Source organism: Apodemus sylvaticus, chromosome 17, assembly GCF_947179515.1.
Source record: "Apodemus sylvaticus chromosome 17, mApoSyl1.1, whole genome shotgun sequence".
Classification (NCBI taxonomy): Eukaryota; Metazoa; Chordata; class Mammalia; order Rodentia; family Muridae; genus Apodemus; species Apodemus sylvaticus.
In genome coordinates, this window is record NC_067488.1 from 42,385,269 (window position 1) to 42,402,200 (window position 16,932).

Consider the following 16,932-nt stretch of genomic DNA (forward strand, 5'->3'; position numbering starts at 1 on the left):
TTCTAACTTCACCTCTGGAGCAACAATGAAGTGGTCTGCTAGACCCTTGTTTCCACGACAAAAAACCAAGTCTCCAGCCAATGATGTTTCATAAATGCTTAAGGACACTCAGTCTTGGGAGTCTGGGGTTCAAATTCCTTGGCTACCCCAAAGGAAAAGCTGTTCCATCATTCACAATCAAGAAGAGCAACATGATGGAGAAACAAAAGAGTTAGAAAAAGACAAACACATAAGTAAATCCAAGCTGGTTCCATACTGCTCCTGCCTTAAAGCCAACAGAAAAGAAGGGACTTTGATACATCCCTTTTCCTTATATTGAGATGCTGAGGTAGAAGGTGTGCCACCTCTGTCCCATCTCATCTCAGTAGTATCTAGTCTATGGGTTATTATGGGTTACTGTGATACAAACTTTTCTCTTTGAAATTATGAAACATTTATTGTTAAGATAAAAAACTGATATAAGGGAAAAAACTTCAAAAAAAATTAAACACTTATCACCAAAATAAAGGGTTGATATCACAACATTTGCTTTGGATATAAACTCAGTCTGGGACTGTAGTTATTTAAGTCAGTCTGGAAAATACCCAGAGAAAGCAGCAGTAAATCCAGAGGAAAAGGCTAGAGGAAGGACTTGCTCTGGCAAGTTCACGGGAACACCAGTTCTGAAACATGATCTCTTACAGTTACTAAACACTGCCTCACCACAAAGGAATGGACTTGACCTTTCCACAAACCGGGGGTGTCCATGAAGGAAACAAGTCTATAGCTTGAGCTGGGCTTGTGAGAGCAGACAGACTGCTCCAGTGGTGCTGGCATCTGGCAACTGTCTCTTCCCTGATGATGTAACTTAAACAATGGGAAACATGCTCTGCTGTTCGACTGCTGTATTAAGCACCTCAAGATTGTTTTTCCAATTAAAATTATTTTATTATTTTATGTGTATGGGTATTTTGTCTGCATATATGGCTGCTTACCGTCTGTGTGCCTGGTGCCCGGGGAGGCTAGAAGGGTATGTCAAATTAGTTGGAATTAGAGTTACAGATGATTGTGTGGCTCCATGTGAGTTCTGAGAATTGAACCTGGGTCTTCTGAAAGAGTATCCCTGTGACCCATTTTAAGAAGAACCCCCTCACTCAAAAAAAAAAAAAAATTCTGCCCAAAAAAAAAGCCCTGAAGGAAGTGGACTCTAATGAGAACTCATATGTGAAAATTATTACATAGACGCTCAAAGGTTATAAGAGGCTCAAGGATATAAGAGAAGATTTGTTTAGAATTTTAAAACAATAGAAAATATGAATAGAAAGAGTCAAGTGACAGCGACACTTGGAAGATAGTTGATATAAAAATCTCAAGGATTGGTAGGGCATAAATGACGGAGTTAGGAAACTTGAAGAAGTTACAAACTGAAAGAGAATAAGGAATAGAGGAGAGGAAGGAAGAAGAAACCACTCACAGCAGGAGGGTTGCTGGCACTAGACCTGAGGATGCTATCCAAAGTTTTAACCATCTGTTGTGAGTCAGCTGGGAGGCTAAGGCACAAAGGAGGATGCCTTTGAGCTTAGGGCCTTGCAGTGAGTTCTAGAAGAGCTTAGCCAAAGAGAGGCTTTATTTCAAAAGCAAAACCCACCAATCAGTAAGCAAATCAAATCAACTGGAGTCACATGTAACTGGAAATCTACAAAGGAAACAAGAGAAATGAAACAGAAAGACATGCTTAGAAGATTTTTAATATCAAATGTAAGTACATGATGTGTATATGTGTGCTATAAAACCTATCTGAGGGTCAATTCCGTGAACTTAGCCCACTACTTCTACTTTTACATGGGTTCCAAGGATTGAACTCATGACAAGTTCCTACACTGGCTGAGATACTTTGCCTGACCTACAAAAATATGTATCTTAAGAAACAATGAGGGGATGGGGTGGCGGTAGGGGTGGAGGTGATGGCTCAGTGAATAAAGCATTCATAATAAAATAGGGACTAGTGACCCCTATCACACACACAAATATATGCACACATAGACACACACTCAAACATTCATGGTCATGTATACATTACAAGTAGAGATGGACTGAAGTGATGGTAAACCAACCTCTGCATTTTCATGAGCTCTGATTAACTCCACATAAACAATGAGATGTTAAAGATATTATAAGTCTTAACATTAGAAGTAAAACATAAATTTGAGAGAGAGAAGAAAGTGAAGGAAATGCTGGCTTTAGAAGGCTACAACTACTCTGGACACAGAGAATTTCACTTCTCTGGTTAGGCGTCAGGCCTTTTTCCTCCTTCCATACCCTTTCAGAGGTTCTCCCTATGTAGACAGGCAGGCCTCAAACTTGCAACCCTCCTGCCTCCAACCCAATGTGCTGGAATTACAAGCTTGACTTTTTCTTTGACATTCCTACATTCATGTACTTGTCCCATCTCTCTCTCTAATCAAACTCAAGCATAGGAGAATCACCTAGAAAAGTCCCAGCTGGATGCTTCACTTTCCAGAGAGGAAAGAGACATGTGTGGACACAGGGGCACTAACTCTGGAGACAAAATTCAGTACACGGTATCAAGACAAACTAAAGAGACTGAAGAGAAAGAAAATGGTGAAAGAACTTGGTAGCTGCAGCAGATTAGTTTTTCAGCTCCACTGGGGTTCACAGGAGGCTTTGGCTGTTAGCAAATGTGAGTCACAGCTGAGATGCCACTCCATCAGGCCAGAGGTCTCTTGTTACATAAAAAGTAAGTAATGAGAGCCTGGCGGTGGTGGCGCACGCCTGTAATCCCAGCACTCTGGGAGGCAGAGGCAGGTGGATTTCTGAGTACAAGGCCAGCCTGGTCTACAGAGTGAATGAAATAACCCAGTCACAAAAGAACACACATGGTATGTACTCACTGATAAATGGATATTAGTCAAAGACAAGCTCAGAATAGCCACGATATGAAACCCAAGAAGAAAGACCACACCAAAGTGTGGATGCTACAGTCCTACTCAGAAGGGGGAAGAAAATAATCTCCAGAGGTAGAGGGAGGGAGGTCTGGGAGGGAGAGAGGAGGTGGAAAGAAAAAAGGGGACTGGTTCAGATACAGGAGAAGATTGGGGCAGGGGAGGAACTGCAGAGGGTCAGGAACTTGAAGGGTAGTGTGTAGCAGTGGGGGAGGGAGAGGCAGGGGTAGTCACTAAAAAGTCCCAGATGTCAGGGACCCGGGACCCAAGAGGTTCCCAGGAACCAGCAGGGAAGACATTAGCTGAAATACCCAACAGAGGCATGATAGAACCTGTAGAAACCATATCCAGTGGATAGGCATGGCCCCTGGCTGACGGATGGGGCCACCCACCCACCTCAAAAATATTAATCCAGAATTCCTCCTGTCAAAAGGAAATATAGGCACAAAAAAGTAGAGCAGAGACTATAGGAAAGGCCATCCAGAGACTGCCCCACCTAGGGATTCATCCCATCTGCAGACACCAAACCCAAACACTATGGCTGATGCCAAGAAGTGCTTGCTGACAGGGGCCTGGTATAGCTGTCTCCTGAGAGGCTCTGCCAGAGCCTGACCAATACAGATGTGGATGCTTGCAGCCAAACATCACACTGAATGTGGGGACCCCAATGGAGAAGTTAGGGCAAGGACTAAAGGAGCTGAAGACACTTGTAACCCCATAGGAAGAAAAACAGTATCAACCAACCATATCCCCAAAAGCTTCCAGGGACTAAACCACCAACCAAAGAGTACACATGGAGGGGGGGGGGGGGGATGGCTCCAGCTGGATATATAGCAGAGGGCTGCCTCATCAGGAACCACTGGGAGGGGAGCCCCTTGATCCTGTGGAGGCTTGATGACCCAGGGTAGGGGAATGTTAGGGAGCTGAGGCAAGAGGGGGTGGGGGGTGGAACACCCTCATAGAGGGAGGGAGTAGAAGATAGGGGGTTTGTGGAGAGGAAAATGGGAAGGGGGATAACACTTGAAATGTAAATAAATAAAATAACCAATAAAAAATGGAAGAAAAAAAAAAGACAACCAAGAAAACAAACAGCTCATAGCAAACACCCTGAGAGTGGGCAATGCTGTCATACCTTCTGATACTCACTGTACAAGAGAGCAGGAGCTCTACAACACCTGCTTTCCTTTACCAATCAAGTGCTCTGTGATCCAAAAAGACAGCATCTTTGTACTTGCTAGCCTTGCAGTATCAAGGTAGTAGGACGACTTACACCAATGGCCTGTGAAGCTAGCTACAGAGGTCAAACTGCTGATATCAATAACATCTGCTCTTTATGAAGGGCTCAGTGACAGACAGCAGCTCAAAACACATGCCTCACTACTCAGTGGGTACATGCTCTTTACAACACAAGAGATCCTGGAGAACTGCTTTTACTTACCACTTACATCCTCTTACTCTGTGTGAACAAGGATTGCTTAGAAACACATGGCAGTATCCAAAGGTTAAAAAATAGAACAAAACCTGAAAAAAATTACTGGCACTACAACTCAAGTTCTGCTCACTTTGAAAACTGCCAATGTCAACCTGTGCAGACCATACATACAGACCCAAGCTTGTACACATACACAATTGACAGCAAGCTCACAGTTCAGATGCTGCTGTGTTGAACTAATAGTTTCTCAACCTCAAACTGAAAACCACCCTAACTTCCACCACTAACAATGGTTCACTCACCATGTAAAAATGGGACTCTACACATCAGTGGCACTGGCATGGGGGAGGAGACATGACTTCCAGGGTACCACATAACTAAGCTTTAAGCAAGAGGCCGCCACCCAATGATACTCTGAACACGAAGGTCAAAGAAGACAGAATGAGCCACTGCCAGGAGAATGGCACGGAACAGCAGTTTTGCTAGAGCTTTTGATTGAAAATCTTGTTAACACAGGTTCCCAGTCATGTCTGCTTTGTGAAAAATGCACCAAACTGATCATCCAGCATTCAACTCAAGTGTTGGTGTATTTATTCTATCAATAAAACCCAAAGGGTGCATAGAAGCTATGGTGCAAAGCTAGCCCGTCAGTTCTGCTTGTCTATTGCCCCCATTATCTACAAAAGACTTGAGGAACTGACTACGAGGCCAAGCACACTCACAGATGCTCTTTATTATGTGCACAGATGCTTGATTCCAAGACGTCATTGCTAGGATATGTTCATATTGAGCAGAAGCTCCAAAAGCTCTTTATTATGGTTCCTTGGCACAGAAAGGATTTTCCAATACAAATGGTTAATGCATATTATATCTGCAAGTCACAAAACAGTAACAAAATGCTGGGGGCATATGAGAATTTTTTACTGACCATGTTAAAATACTGCCATTTAGGAACTATTCATCCCTAACAGAAATGCCAAGAGCTAATCTCATTCTACAGCTGCATGAGTTCACCCTCATAGAAAAAGACACAAAGAGACAACTTCCGTGAACCTCGGGACCCATTCAAGAAAGTGTGGCCAAGACTTTTTGCTGAATAACAAGTATCTGAAGTGCCCTTTCTCAGCACTCAGTCCCAGTGAACTCACAGTTCAGTTGTGGATGCTGCAGTGATGCATCTGTTCAAAGGGTTCCTTAAAGTGTTAAGGGGACAAATTCGGGAATCATGTTTGATTTCTTAGTGTGGCAAAGAGCTACCTGCTTCTTTAGTAAAGAAACTGGATGTAATATAAATGAAGCAAACCTCAATAACAGAACTCATTTAATTATTGTGACATGTTAAACATGGAAAACACAAGAAATTGTATTATAAAGTTCACAGTACGCCGGGTGGTGGTGGTGCATGCCTTTAATCCCAGCATTTGGGAGGCAGAGGCAAGCGGATTTCTGAGTTCGAGGCCAGCCTGGTCTACAGAGTGAGATCCAGGACACCCAGGGCTATACAGAAAAACCCTGTCTCGGAAAAACAAACAAACAAACAAACAAACAAACAAAGTTTACAGTACAAATGTCTTCTGTTGGACATACTATAAATGTTCCAAAGGTGAAGTCCAACTCCACTGCAGTCACTGTGTACAAGATAGCCATGGCTACAGTAGAAGCACATGTGCACTGTGCTCCTGGCAGAGGTGAGTATGACGATCCCTGTCCTCAAGGAGCCTCAGTCTAGTAGGGAGGAGACATACTAGACTGTGAGCTCCTCGAGGGCAGGAAAGCGCTCCATCATCTGTGCTCCATGCCCAGGACCTGAGCAGTCCAGCTGCAGCTGGCTGGAGCACGGCTAACCCAAGAGAGCTACAGGGACTTGAAGAGCAGGCTGCAAAGTCAGAAGGGCCAGGAGACAGAAGCCAAGAAAAAATGGGAGGATTCTGCCAGTAGAAGATGCATTTCATGTGTGTAGAGTCTGACTTTGTTTAAGACATCAAGATATTCTTGGGCCCTAAGTGTATCCTCCTTTCAGCTTTTGTCTGGATAAAGAAGAAGCCAGTGGAAGGTGCATGAGCAGCAGCAATACTTTCCTAGAAAGCCATCCTAAACCAGTCACTGCCAGATAGATGAGAAGGAGCCAAGGGCATTGGAGAAGCTGGCTTAGAGAAGGCACAGCTCCGTTTCTTAGACAATATGATGTACTGCAGGAAACTTACAATCAAAGTTTGAGGCTTCTGAGCAGAGCAAGTCCAAAGCTATACATGGAGGGAGAGGCAGTGCCTACGAGTGCGCCAGGTAGGGAAGAATACATACAGCACAGAAAAGTTAGGGCAAGGAAATGGCCCGTCTAAGTACAGAAGGTAGAATAGAATATTGTGTCTGTAAGGAAAGGAGCTAGTCAGTAGTCAGGAAGCAGAAATGTTAAGCTTGAAAAGTCGGCAAAGAAGTAGAAAGGGTGATGGATCTCCTACCAGAAAGAGGAACATTTCAAGGATCTGTCGAGATCAAAGGGGACTTGCACAAAAAGCAACAAGCAAAACAAACATCTGGTGAGCAAAGCAGCTCTAAAAGTTACAACATAGAATACAAGGAGTTAGGGACTCAGGGTTTCAGATGGGAGAAAACTCAGAAGGAAAGACTGTGGCTGTTGCGGGCATCCAAAAGCCTACCATGAGAAAAGCAGTATAGAGCTGTGTGGCAGGGAAAGGAGCCATACCCTAGGGCTGAGAGTGGAGTGGTCTTGTGGAAGTGGGTCTCCCTGCATTAAATGACCACACCTGCCACTGTCTCTTCAGTGAGACTACTGCGTTCTCTAGGTTGAGAACACAAGTGTACTCAACAAATGGTGCTCACTTTATGAACTGTCTACTTCTCCCACAGGGCTGACCTCCTTGACACACTCCTTGACACAACTCCTGAGGCCTGCCTATACAAGTGGCAGAGCAGTAGGCAATCAGATGAGCATTCTGTCCTGCAACTGTTGGACATGCTTTTGAAAACAATACAGCCAGTAAACAAGTCAAATTCAGGGAATTTTCCTAAATTTGAGAGAAGATGAAAGCATACAAAGTACTATCTGTTTCAGGCTGCATATCCTGCAAATTATATTAAAACACAATCTTATCAAAGTGCTAGCTCAGTCCAAATCAACTCAACAAACTTTTTTTTCCTTTAATCATCTGGTGCCCAGTCCTAACCCCAGCACTGAGCTTTAGAAATGAGTAGGAGATGGTGACATCTGTCAGGTTGAGTCATGCCGGGAACACAGAAAAGCCAATCTAAATCTTCTCAGACCCAGAATTAGGTACTCTGCAGATGCTTCTTTGAGGGAATCATCACAAATCTGGTTTCTGTGTGAGCTTCCAGAGGACTGGTAACTCTGAGACCTAGTGCCTACCAGTGCCTGGCACAAAATTTCTGAATAAACAACAGATGTTTTAAATACAACATTTGTAGTTTTCAAAAGGCACCAAAGTAAAGCTCTCTCTCTTTGGGAGATGGGGTCAACAGGGGGTGGGAGTGGGGGTAGGTTATAGGAGGAGGGAACATCTTGGCTAGATTCTGAAGTAGAAGGGAGTTCATCAAGTAGAAAAGAGAGATGGAGACTAAAGCCCGCGAAAAGGTCAAGAGTCCCAGCAGAAGTCATCACACAGTCAGGTGTGGCTGGTGCGCAAACTGTCTCGGAGGACTTCTCTGAGATGAGACAGGATATGTAAGCTAGATCATTATAGTGATAGGTCTGATCAAGCCCTCTAAGTCAGAAGGTAGGTAAATGAGTTAAGATCATAATCAGAGCTTCAATAAAAACTGAAGGCTTAATTCACCGATGCCTCTAAAGTAACAAGATATACAAATCAAATGCCAAAGTATCTGTGTCCTAAAGAAGCAGTTCCACCTCAGATATGCTGACATAACCATTTCAGAACTATGACTGCAGGAGGAGAAGCAGCAAACCTGCCCCCGCCCCAGGCCCTTGCCACCCCAATCCTACCTGAGCTGAGCTTTTAGTTCAGTAAACCTGGGCCGCCTGCTGGGGTCATAGGCCCAACATTTCGTCATAAGGCTGTAGAGGGTGGGAGGACAATTTGGAGGCATTGGTAATCTTTCCCCATTTTCAATTCGACCGATCACATCATTGTTCTTCACTCCTTGAAAAGGCTTCACGCCATGCATCAGTATCTCCCACATACACACACCTGCGGAGTGGGAACGAAAACAGTGCAGTGAGCTCAGCACCCAGACAGAAAGGTCCAGGTTAAGGGACCAGAGAGGCAGCTGGCAGAGCTGGGCAACTAGTCTAAAATATGGTGGCAAAACACAGGTAAATAGCAACCTCTAGTTCATGTGGCACCAAGAACAACGTCAGAGTCAGAACTTCCTCAGCGGCTTCTTTCTGCAAATTCTGGATCAGCAGGTAGTCTACCAGCTACTGTAGAATTGTCCCCAGCTTTAACCAGTACAAAAACAAACTACAGAAAACAAAAAACAAATCCCCAAAGCCTTTTTTTACCTGCTCCACCAACGTAGGACCATACTGATTTCAACTATAGTCACTAAAGCTTAACAAAACAAAACAAAAAAATCCTATCATTTAAGTCTCTAGCTCAAGAAAGCTTGGATTCTTTTTTACCAAAGTTCATAAAGGCATTATCATTTCATTTACACAACATCCATCTCATCTAAAGACCATGACTGAACCTCAGAAGGTGCACCCACTCTAACTCTGGGAATCAAGGATCTATTCACCAACGAATCCGTCTTTCAAACAAACGAACAAATGTAACAGCACTAACACTAACAATGGTGGCACGGGATAGGGACGCAGCACAGTGGGATGGAGTGCAGGTCTGTTCTTAGCATCCCATCAGGGCAACTTTGCATTCTAACCCTCCTTACCTCTTGTGCCTTCTGGACAGGCTAGTTCTAAGGAACTTTTTCTGTGTCTACCAGGGAAATTGTAATTCTCTTATATCTAATCCTCAAGCACACATTTAAAAATAAGATCCTGAGAGGAAAGTACAGACTGGGCAGAGTGAAGTTGGCCTCTAAGGAGGCAAGCCATATTACATGTTCATTGGAACCAGATTCTCAAATTGGCCCCAAATTTAGTTCACAGAACTAAATTTGTAAAGAGTCCCTGACAAAAATAACTCACTGCTGAAGACAGAGCTGTTCCTCCCTGGGAACCAGGACAGGATTATCATGTCTCTAGGCACCTTTTTTGAAATGTACATGTCTCATCCTTAATTTCCAAAATGGTCTTACATTTCTTAAATACTATATTTTTAAAGTCAAATCTCTGATGACACTGATAAATAGTAAACATTTATATGGGAAGATGGGAAAACAATGCCAGTGTAGCTATGAGAAAGTCTTTTATTACCATTTAGATTTTCTTACCAAAAAACTCTTTTAAAACAATCATACATCGAAGCCGGGCAGTGGTGGCACACGCCTGTAATACCAGCACTCTGGGAGGCAGAGGCAGGTGGATTTCTGAGTTTGAGGCCAGCCTGGTCTACAGAGTGAGTTCCAGGACAGCCAGGGCTATACAGAGAAACCCAGACTCAGAGAGGAAAAATAAAAAAAAAATAAATAAAAAAAAGAAAGAAACTGGAAAAGTCCACATGAAGACAGCGGGTACAATTCCAACTCCATTAAAAGATGTCCTGATGAATACCAACTATAAAATCTTAAGATATTCCAATGTTAAAATGTGCAGGAATGGGCATTTAGTCTGTGAAACACAGCCCCCTGAGAAGATAGTATCTTGCCTTGTGGTTTTACATGGCCAAGTCCACCTTGCACTTGTACTGACTGAACCCAGAGTCTTGCTAACCCTGCCTAAAAAATAAATGGATTAAAATCCACAGCATTCAGACAGAAGAAAAAGAATGCTTATTTGATATCTATGGTTAAATTAAATAAGCAATTATATTTCTGTTCTAGAGCACTTTCAAACTTTACAGATTTCACTCAATACTACCCAAAAGAGCCATAGCAACAGAAGGAAAAGCAGAGTGTAGACAGATACCTGTTATGTGCTGCTTCCCAAAAGAGGGGACATTTTAGGTTAGATGGGGTTCTGCTGGAGAAGGTATAAGAATCAGACATTGCAGGCAGAAAAACCAACATCAGGAAAGACAGTTTTGGAGACAGAAGAATCAGTCACTTTACAAGCACAGAAAGTGTATCAGCAGAGCCACCATTTCAATATAATATAGTCAACAGAGCAAGGGGGAAAGAATGTGTATAAAGACCACGGCAGAGGAGATGAAGAGCCAGCCCCCACGCCTGGAGACAGGCAGCTTCAGAATAAGAGACAGAGGACAAATACAAATGCTTTGGGCTAGCAGCAACTCACTGAGCCAGAAGAACGTACATGTTGGCAACAGCGGGAGAGAACGAAAGAGAACAGAAAGAGGAAAACAAGCAGCTGTTCCTTTGGGGAAGGCAGACAGAAAAGAGCAGGAAAGATGACGACAGGCCATACTGACCAGAGGACGCTGTCAGACCACAGTGTCTGACAAGGAGATGCTCACTCTGAAGATGCGAACTTTTAGATGATGCTAGCTTTATTTTGTAGAATACAACGAAGTTTATTTAAAAAAAAAATACTCACCAAACATCCACACGTCACTAGCTGAGGTAAAACGTCGAAAATTGATTGACTCTGGAGCCATCCATTTAATAGGTAATTTTCCTTTGGAAGCTAGAAGATTAATTTTAGAAAATGAATTTTCTTTGTTAGCTATTGGGGTAGTAACAAAGCTAGTCAAGATTTCGGCATCCCTGTCTCGAAAAAACCAAAAAAAAGAAAGAAAAAAATATTTCAGCTCTATTTTATCAAAATAAAAAGCATCAGCTCTGACCTACAGGCATCTGTTTCGTTGGAAGAATGACTCATTTACTTCGTGCTCTGAGGGATGAAAGTGGTTAGTTTGGGGTAGAGTCGGGAAACTTGGATGCCCTCCCCTTCTCATTTGAGGCAGAATCTGTGCATGTCAGGAAGAACACACAGCCCACGGTATAAGACTTCATGGTATCCTGGAGCACATTCACCTGCAATTGGGACCCTTGCTCTACAAATGCCCCATGTAAAGCATATACATTGCACTCCTGCTAGACCAGTTATGTTCTACCAAGCTGACCCAGCACAAACACTGTGCTTTCAGGAAATACATATAAACACATCTTGTAGCGATTATAGCCTTAAATCCTAAAATGAGTCATGCTTGGGGATTCTATTCTTTATGAACAAGGCTCAAACCCACTAAGCCCCTTGCCTGCAGTTGCTCTGCTAAGAGAAGCCAGAGTTATGTTCTGCCCCCTGACCAAGTCCTCTGGCTCAGACAGACCTCAGATAGAAATGTAGAGCCTAGGAAAGCTCAACGTTTTATTCCCTTACGCATATCCTGAATGATTACAAAAAGCATCCCAAGGGTTAACGTGGAGTTATAAACTTTAGCAAAGATATGAATGAACAAGGCTGGAATTGATGGAGAATCAAGATTGATTACATCTGCACTGATATGTGCAGAGCAGGAAGAAGTGATTGAATGAAAAACAAAGGTATCAAAGCAACCCTGAAAACACTCCTTCCAACTAGAGGTGAGGCATAACCTCTCTAATGCTCCAGATGCTGAGTGGAACACACAGGGCACTTTTCCTCAAGTGACTCATTCTTGAAGGCAGGCAGAGAAGCACAGTCAGATGTTGTTACCAGGAGTAACAAAGAATAGGCTGACTGTCACACCATGCACAGAGGAGAAACACAGTGGAGAGCACTGGGAGGGAAGTGCACAGAGCAGGCAGGAGCAAGCACAAGCTCTAAAGGCCTTCCTCTGTAAGTAGCAAGCCTCTCTGTAGACCTTCAATTCTGATCATTCTGATATGGTGTTTATATGGATTTATCAGCTGACTATCTTAAATGTTCAAATGATGTGAAATCTCGGTCTTCATACAGAGGAACTTGGAATTTAGCTCTATAGTAAAATTTGAGGACCAGTGAAGATTTGTACTAGATATGAAATGTATTTCAAGATAGTGAAAAATGTAGATTAAAATCACCACATAAGATCACGGTTGAAACAGGAATAGTTCATGAAGCCACAAGTCTACTGGGCTAAAGAACTCTGATCTGTACTGAAAAGAGTTGGGGTTAGTAAAGGCTGGGCATCAGACTAGGGCCTCCCGTACAGTAAGCAGGCAGCCCACCACTAAGCTGAATCAGCACGCGAGATCTGGTGTGAAACTAGGTCTTACTCCTTTGGTATCAATGCCCATGAAACAACGGCTTTGTCATACCGGGGACTGTGTGATGAGTGTTCTACCTTTCCACTTTCATAAACAACAAATAATGTGTTTCTCTGCATCTGTGTTTGTACTATACTGGCACTACTTTCCTTTCAGCAATTCTGATGGGCGTGTAGGGTTATCGTTCAGAGCCTTGAACTTGTATTTTCCTAGTAGTTAAGACCATGAATAATCTTTGTATACTCATATTTTTGTTCAGGATTTAAATGCATCCTTTGTTTACATTTAAGAGCTCTTCCCATATTCTGCAAACTACCATTTGTCATTTATGTTCTTAGTAAATACTTTCTCCTGCTTTGTGCCTTGTCATTCATCCTTTATAAAACAAACACAATTTCAGCGTAATTGGATCTATCAATTTTATATTTTAATAAACTTTGCTTTTGGAGGCATGTTTAAGGGTACCTGTTAAATTCAGATCTCAAAGAGTTATATTGTTTCTTCTAAATTTTACATCGGTTTGCCTTATAACTCTTAGTCTGTTTTGAGTTACTTTGAGGGTTGCGATTATCTAAAAGTTTCAAGCACCTTTGGCTCACAAGGCCATACTTACTCTATTAAACTGGTCTTGGATCTTAGTAAACACATCATGACACACTTTCTCAAAAACAATGCATTAGAATCTTCGTGTATTGGTGTATACTTGTAATTCTAGGACTTAGAAGACTAAAACAGAAAGGTTACAAGTTTTGAGCCTAGTCCAGGCTACAATAGTGAGACCCTGTCAAAAAACCACTCTTCCCCCAAACAACCCAAATTGTGTCAATGACTTAGAGCCCATTTCCCAATTGTTGCCATAGTTTCTTACCTTTATAGTAAGTACTGTCTTCCATATATCGAGATAATCCAAAGTCTCCTAATTTTACACAATCATTTGAAGACACCAGAACATTCCGAGCAGCAATGTCCCTGACAGAAAAGTTGGGAGCAGTAAGCACAGTTCAAGCAGTCCCGTCACCATATAATTACTACGTACAGGTGTACAGGGAGGTAGTTTGAAAAACAGTTTATATACAATATGAAGAGATTCATAAGTTGTTTCACTTTATATGTATTCCTTCTAGAGGATATTTATAATGAGTTGATTACCCTTATGAATAATGGTGAAATGTAGTCTCAAACACTGAAAATACTCATCACTTCAATAACTTCACACAGTGACAAGTGCTTGGTCAGTATAACTCGCCACAGAGTTCTCTATTAGTACTTGTTCAGAATAACTTTTATGATGCAGTCTGTAATAATTCTGACATACAATTTTGATTCTGGACATCAAAATAGTAGCTCAGCCATGATCCTTAGAATTTAGGGACTTTCACTTGTGTTCCAACCCAAAGCTGTAAATTCTAAGTGATATTCTGGAGAATGACAACTATGCATCTTTACAACATTTAGATATTCTATAAAGTCCCAGGTATTATCTGCTTGGGGCCATTTCAGTGCACTTATTGTTCCACAAGTATAGACTCTGGATTATGACAACAATCTTTTGTCTATTAACATACCATGACCCTTCCCTCTCAAGGGACATAATATACCTGACACCCCTGCCCCATCTTTGGAGACAGAGTCTCACTATGTAGATCAGGCTGGCCTGGAACGCAGAGATCTACCTGTTTCTGCCTCCCAAATTCTGGGATTAACAGCATGCTGGACCATGACAGGTTCAATGCCTAACTTTTTAATAAATGAACAGTAGACTCGAATGATACACAGTATCTATGTATAGTGTGCAGAAAGTAACTTCTTTCCTTGTTTCTCACTGTTAAGGGTTTAGTGCTGAAATGCCGCCCACTGCTGATGTGTTTGAACGCCTGGTTCCCAGCTAATGCTCTCTTGTTTTGGGAGCTTGTGGAACTTTTTGGAGATGTGACCTAAGTGGAAAAGGAGGTCACTAGGACAGGCCATGGTTGATTCCAGGCTACTTCCTGATGCTACAGACAGAGCTACTTCTACTACCATTCCTTTCCTACAACCATGGCCAGACCCCTTGAAACCACAAACCAAAACAAATCCTTTCTTGCTGCAGTTGTTTCTGTTAGAGATAAGAAAAGCTAATATACTTGCATACTGCCTACCACTTATCAGAAGGCAATGAAGCAGTTTCATGAATGCCTTACCTGTGAACAAATCTTTTGCTCTCCAGATATGCGAGTGCTGTACTAAGCTGATAGGCATATAAGATCAAAGATGCAAGATCCAAGCTGTATTTCCTTACTTGCAAAAATGACCTCAGCTTTTGAAACAATGACCAAGATAAAAGAAAATTAGAGACAGAGCACAGATATTAACAGTACAAAAAATACACTCAACACTACTGTGAAGGTTCCCAAATGCATTTTTGTTTTATATATATTTTTTATGAGACAAAATCGTGCTAAGTAACTCTGGCTGGCCTCCTATACATAGTGATCTGCCTGCCTCTGCCTTCTGAGCACTAGGATTACAGGCATGTATCACCACGCCCACTTCTCTGTACTATATTTTAGTTCTTCTTTGATAAAAGTGTAAAAGATCAAACAATTATTATTTAAAATCCTTTTAAAAATTAGGATTCCAGAGATGGCTCAGCGGTTTAGAGCACTGACTGCTCTTCCAGAGGTCCTGAGTTCAATTCCCAGCAACCACATGGTGGCTCACAACCATCCCTAATGGGATCTGATGCCCTCTTCTGGTGTGTCTGAAGACAGTTACAACATACTCATATACATAAAATGAATAAATAAATCTTTTTAAAAAACTAGAATCTTTATGACTACAAATTTCTAAAACATGCAAAAAATAGGCCTGAGGAAAAGAAAAAAGGATGCTGTAAAGCACTGCTAGACAGTAATACCCTGAAAACAAAAGGACAGTCACTACTTCAAGCACAGCACATTGCACACTCCATCTACTCTATCCTACTGTGTTTTGCTGTGCTTTCAGGGAGTGTCTGAGGATCAGACAGGAGAAGGAGTAGTCCACGTCCTTTCCTCATCCATGCTTTGGATGCAGAAACTTAAAAATGGTCACCAACTGGGCATTTTTCCCACCGAGCTGACCAGTCTTATCACTGAACCATTCATTCAGCTAGATGCTTATATGGGGCTTTATCATGAACACCCCAATTTCTACCAAAAAAAAAGTAAACAAAAGGGAAACATTTAGCAAACTCCTCAAAAGCATAATAAAACAAACAAACCTGTAAATCCAACCACACGTCACTCTCCAACTGAGGTGTTACAGAGGACAGAGGGAAGGGAGGGGGTTGGGGTGAAGAAGGGAAGGGGATGGGGTAAAGTGCTGGCCACCTCCCTGCCCAGTCGAGAGTCTGACTCAGCAGCCTGGGTGGATCTCAGGATCTGCTTCTCTAGCAAGCTTCCATCCCACCTTGTTCTAGGTAGAGGTGATGACTGATTAGTTTCCATGTTTTGGAGAATGTCAAACAGGATCAATGACACTCTGTTACTCATAGTTTTCAAAGAAACTGAGTAATGAGTTAGTCTGAAAGACTACAAGTAAACTCTCAGAAGGATTAAGAAGCTGTTTGGATTTACCACTGCTTCCCTCATGCTCAGATCACTGGCCTAGTTCTAGGAAAACTATCTGGGCATCTATTTTCACCTCTTTCAATCATACACCTAGACAGACAGGAAACTGTTGCCAGGGCTGGGGAGGGGGGGGGGGGAGGGTACAGGGTACTATCTTGGAATGTAATGGGGAAGATTTGATTTTATTCTGAAGATGGGAGTCTTATCCTATATTGTCCAGATTGGCCTCGAATTCCTGGGTCAAGTGATTAATCTTCTTCAGTCTCAAAAAAAAAAAAAAAAAAAAGAAGAGGACTATAATTGTGCTCTATTATGTCCAGCTCAAATGATGAAGACATTTACACCACAGCTTCTGAATGAAAAGCATACATAATACTTGGGGATGTGGCCAGTGTACTTGTGTTATGTAAGTGAAGGTTATCACATGGTAGATGTGAGGCTGTTGCCACCAATGGCTGGTCAGCCTGGGGTCTTTTTACCTCTCCAAGTGTGCACAACTCCATGATTATCCAGACGGGGTTCTCTGTAATGACTCCAATCAGCTTCACAATGTGAGGATGGTCAAACTGACGCATTGTTACTGGGGGAAAAGTGGTCTCCTGTTAATCTTCTTAAGCCTTTTCAGTTTCTTTAAACTATCTCAATTCACACACAAGGCTGAAAGCATAAAAACTTTGTGCTAAATGCCACAGGTCAATCCTGACTGGATGTGGGTGAAAGTTGG

The 16,932-nt window shown here is 42.3% G+C and overlaps 1 protein-coding gene across 12 annotated transcripts in view; it reads right to left on the minus strand.

Annotated features, from left to right (window-relative positions):
• Window positions 1-16,932, minus strand: part of Ptk2 (protein tyrosine kinase 2) — a 201,556-nt gene that overhangs the window by 38,658 nt on the left and 145,966 nt on the right. For all 12 annotated transcript variants that reach the window (XM_052161699.1, XM_052161707.1, XM_052161701.1 and 9 more), the window contains 5 exons: window positions 16,688-16,788; window positions 14,799-14,914; window positions 13,487-13,587; window positions 10,985-11,074; window positions 8,354-8,558 (listed from right to left, as the gene is read on the minus strand). In XM_052161699.1, the coding sequence (XP_052017659.1) occupies window positions 8,354-8,558; window positions 10,985-11,074; window positions 13,487-13,587; window positions 14,799-14,914; window positions 16,688-16,788 (613 nt within the window). The remainder of the gene's footprint in view (window positions 1-8,353; window positions 8,559-10,984; window positions 11,075-13,486; window positions 13,588-14,798; window positions 14,915-16,687; window positions 16,789-16,932) is intronic.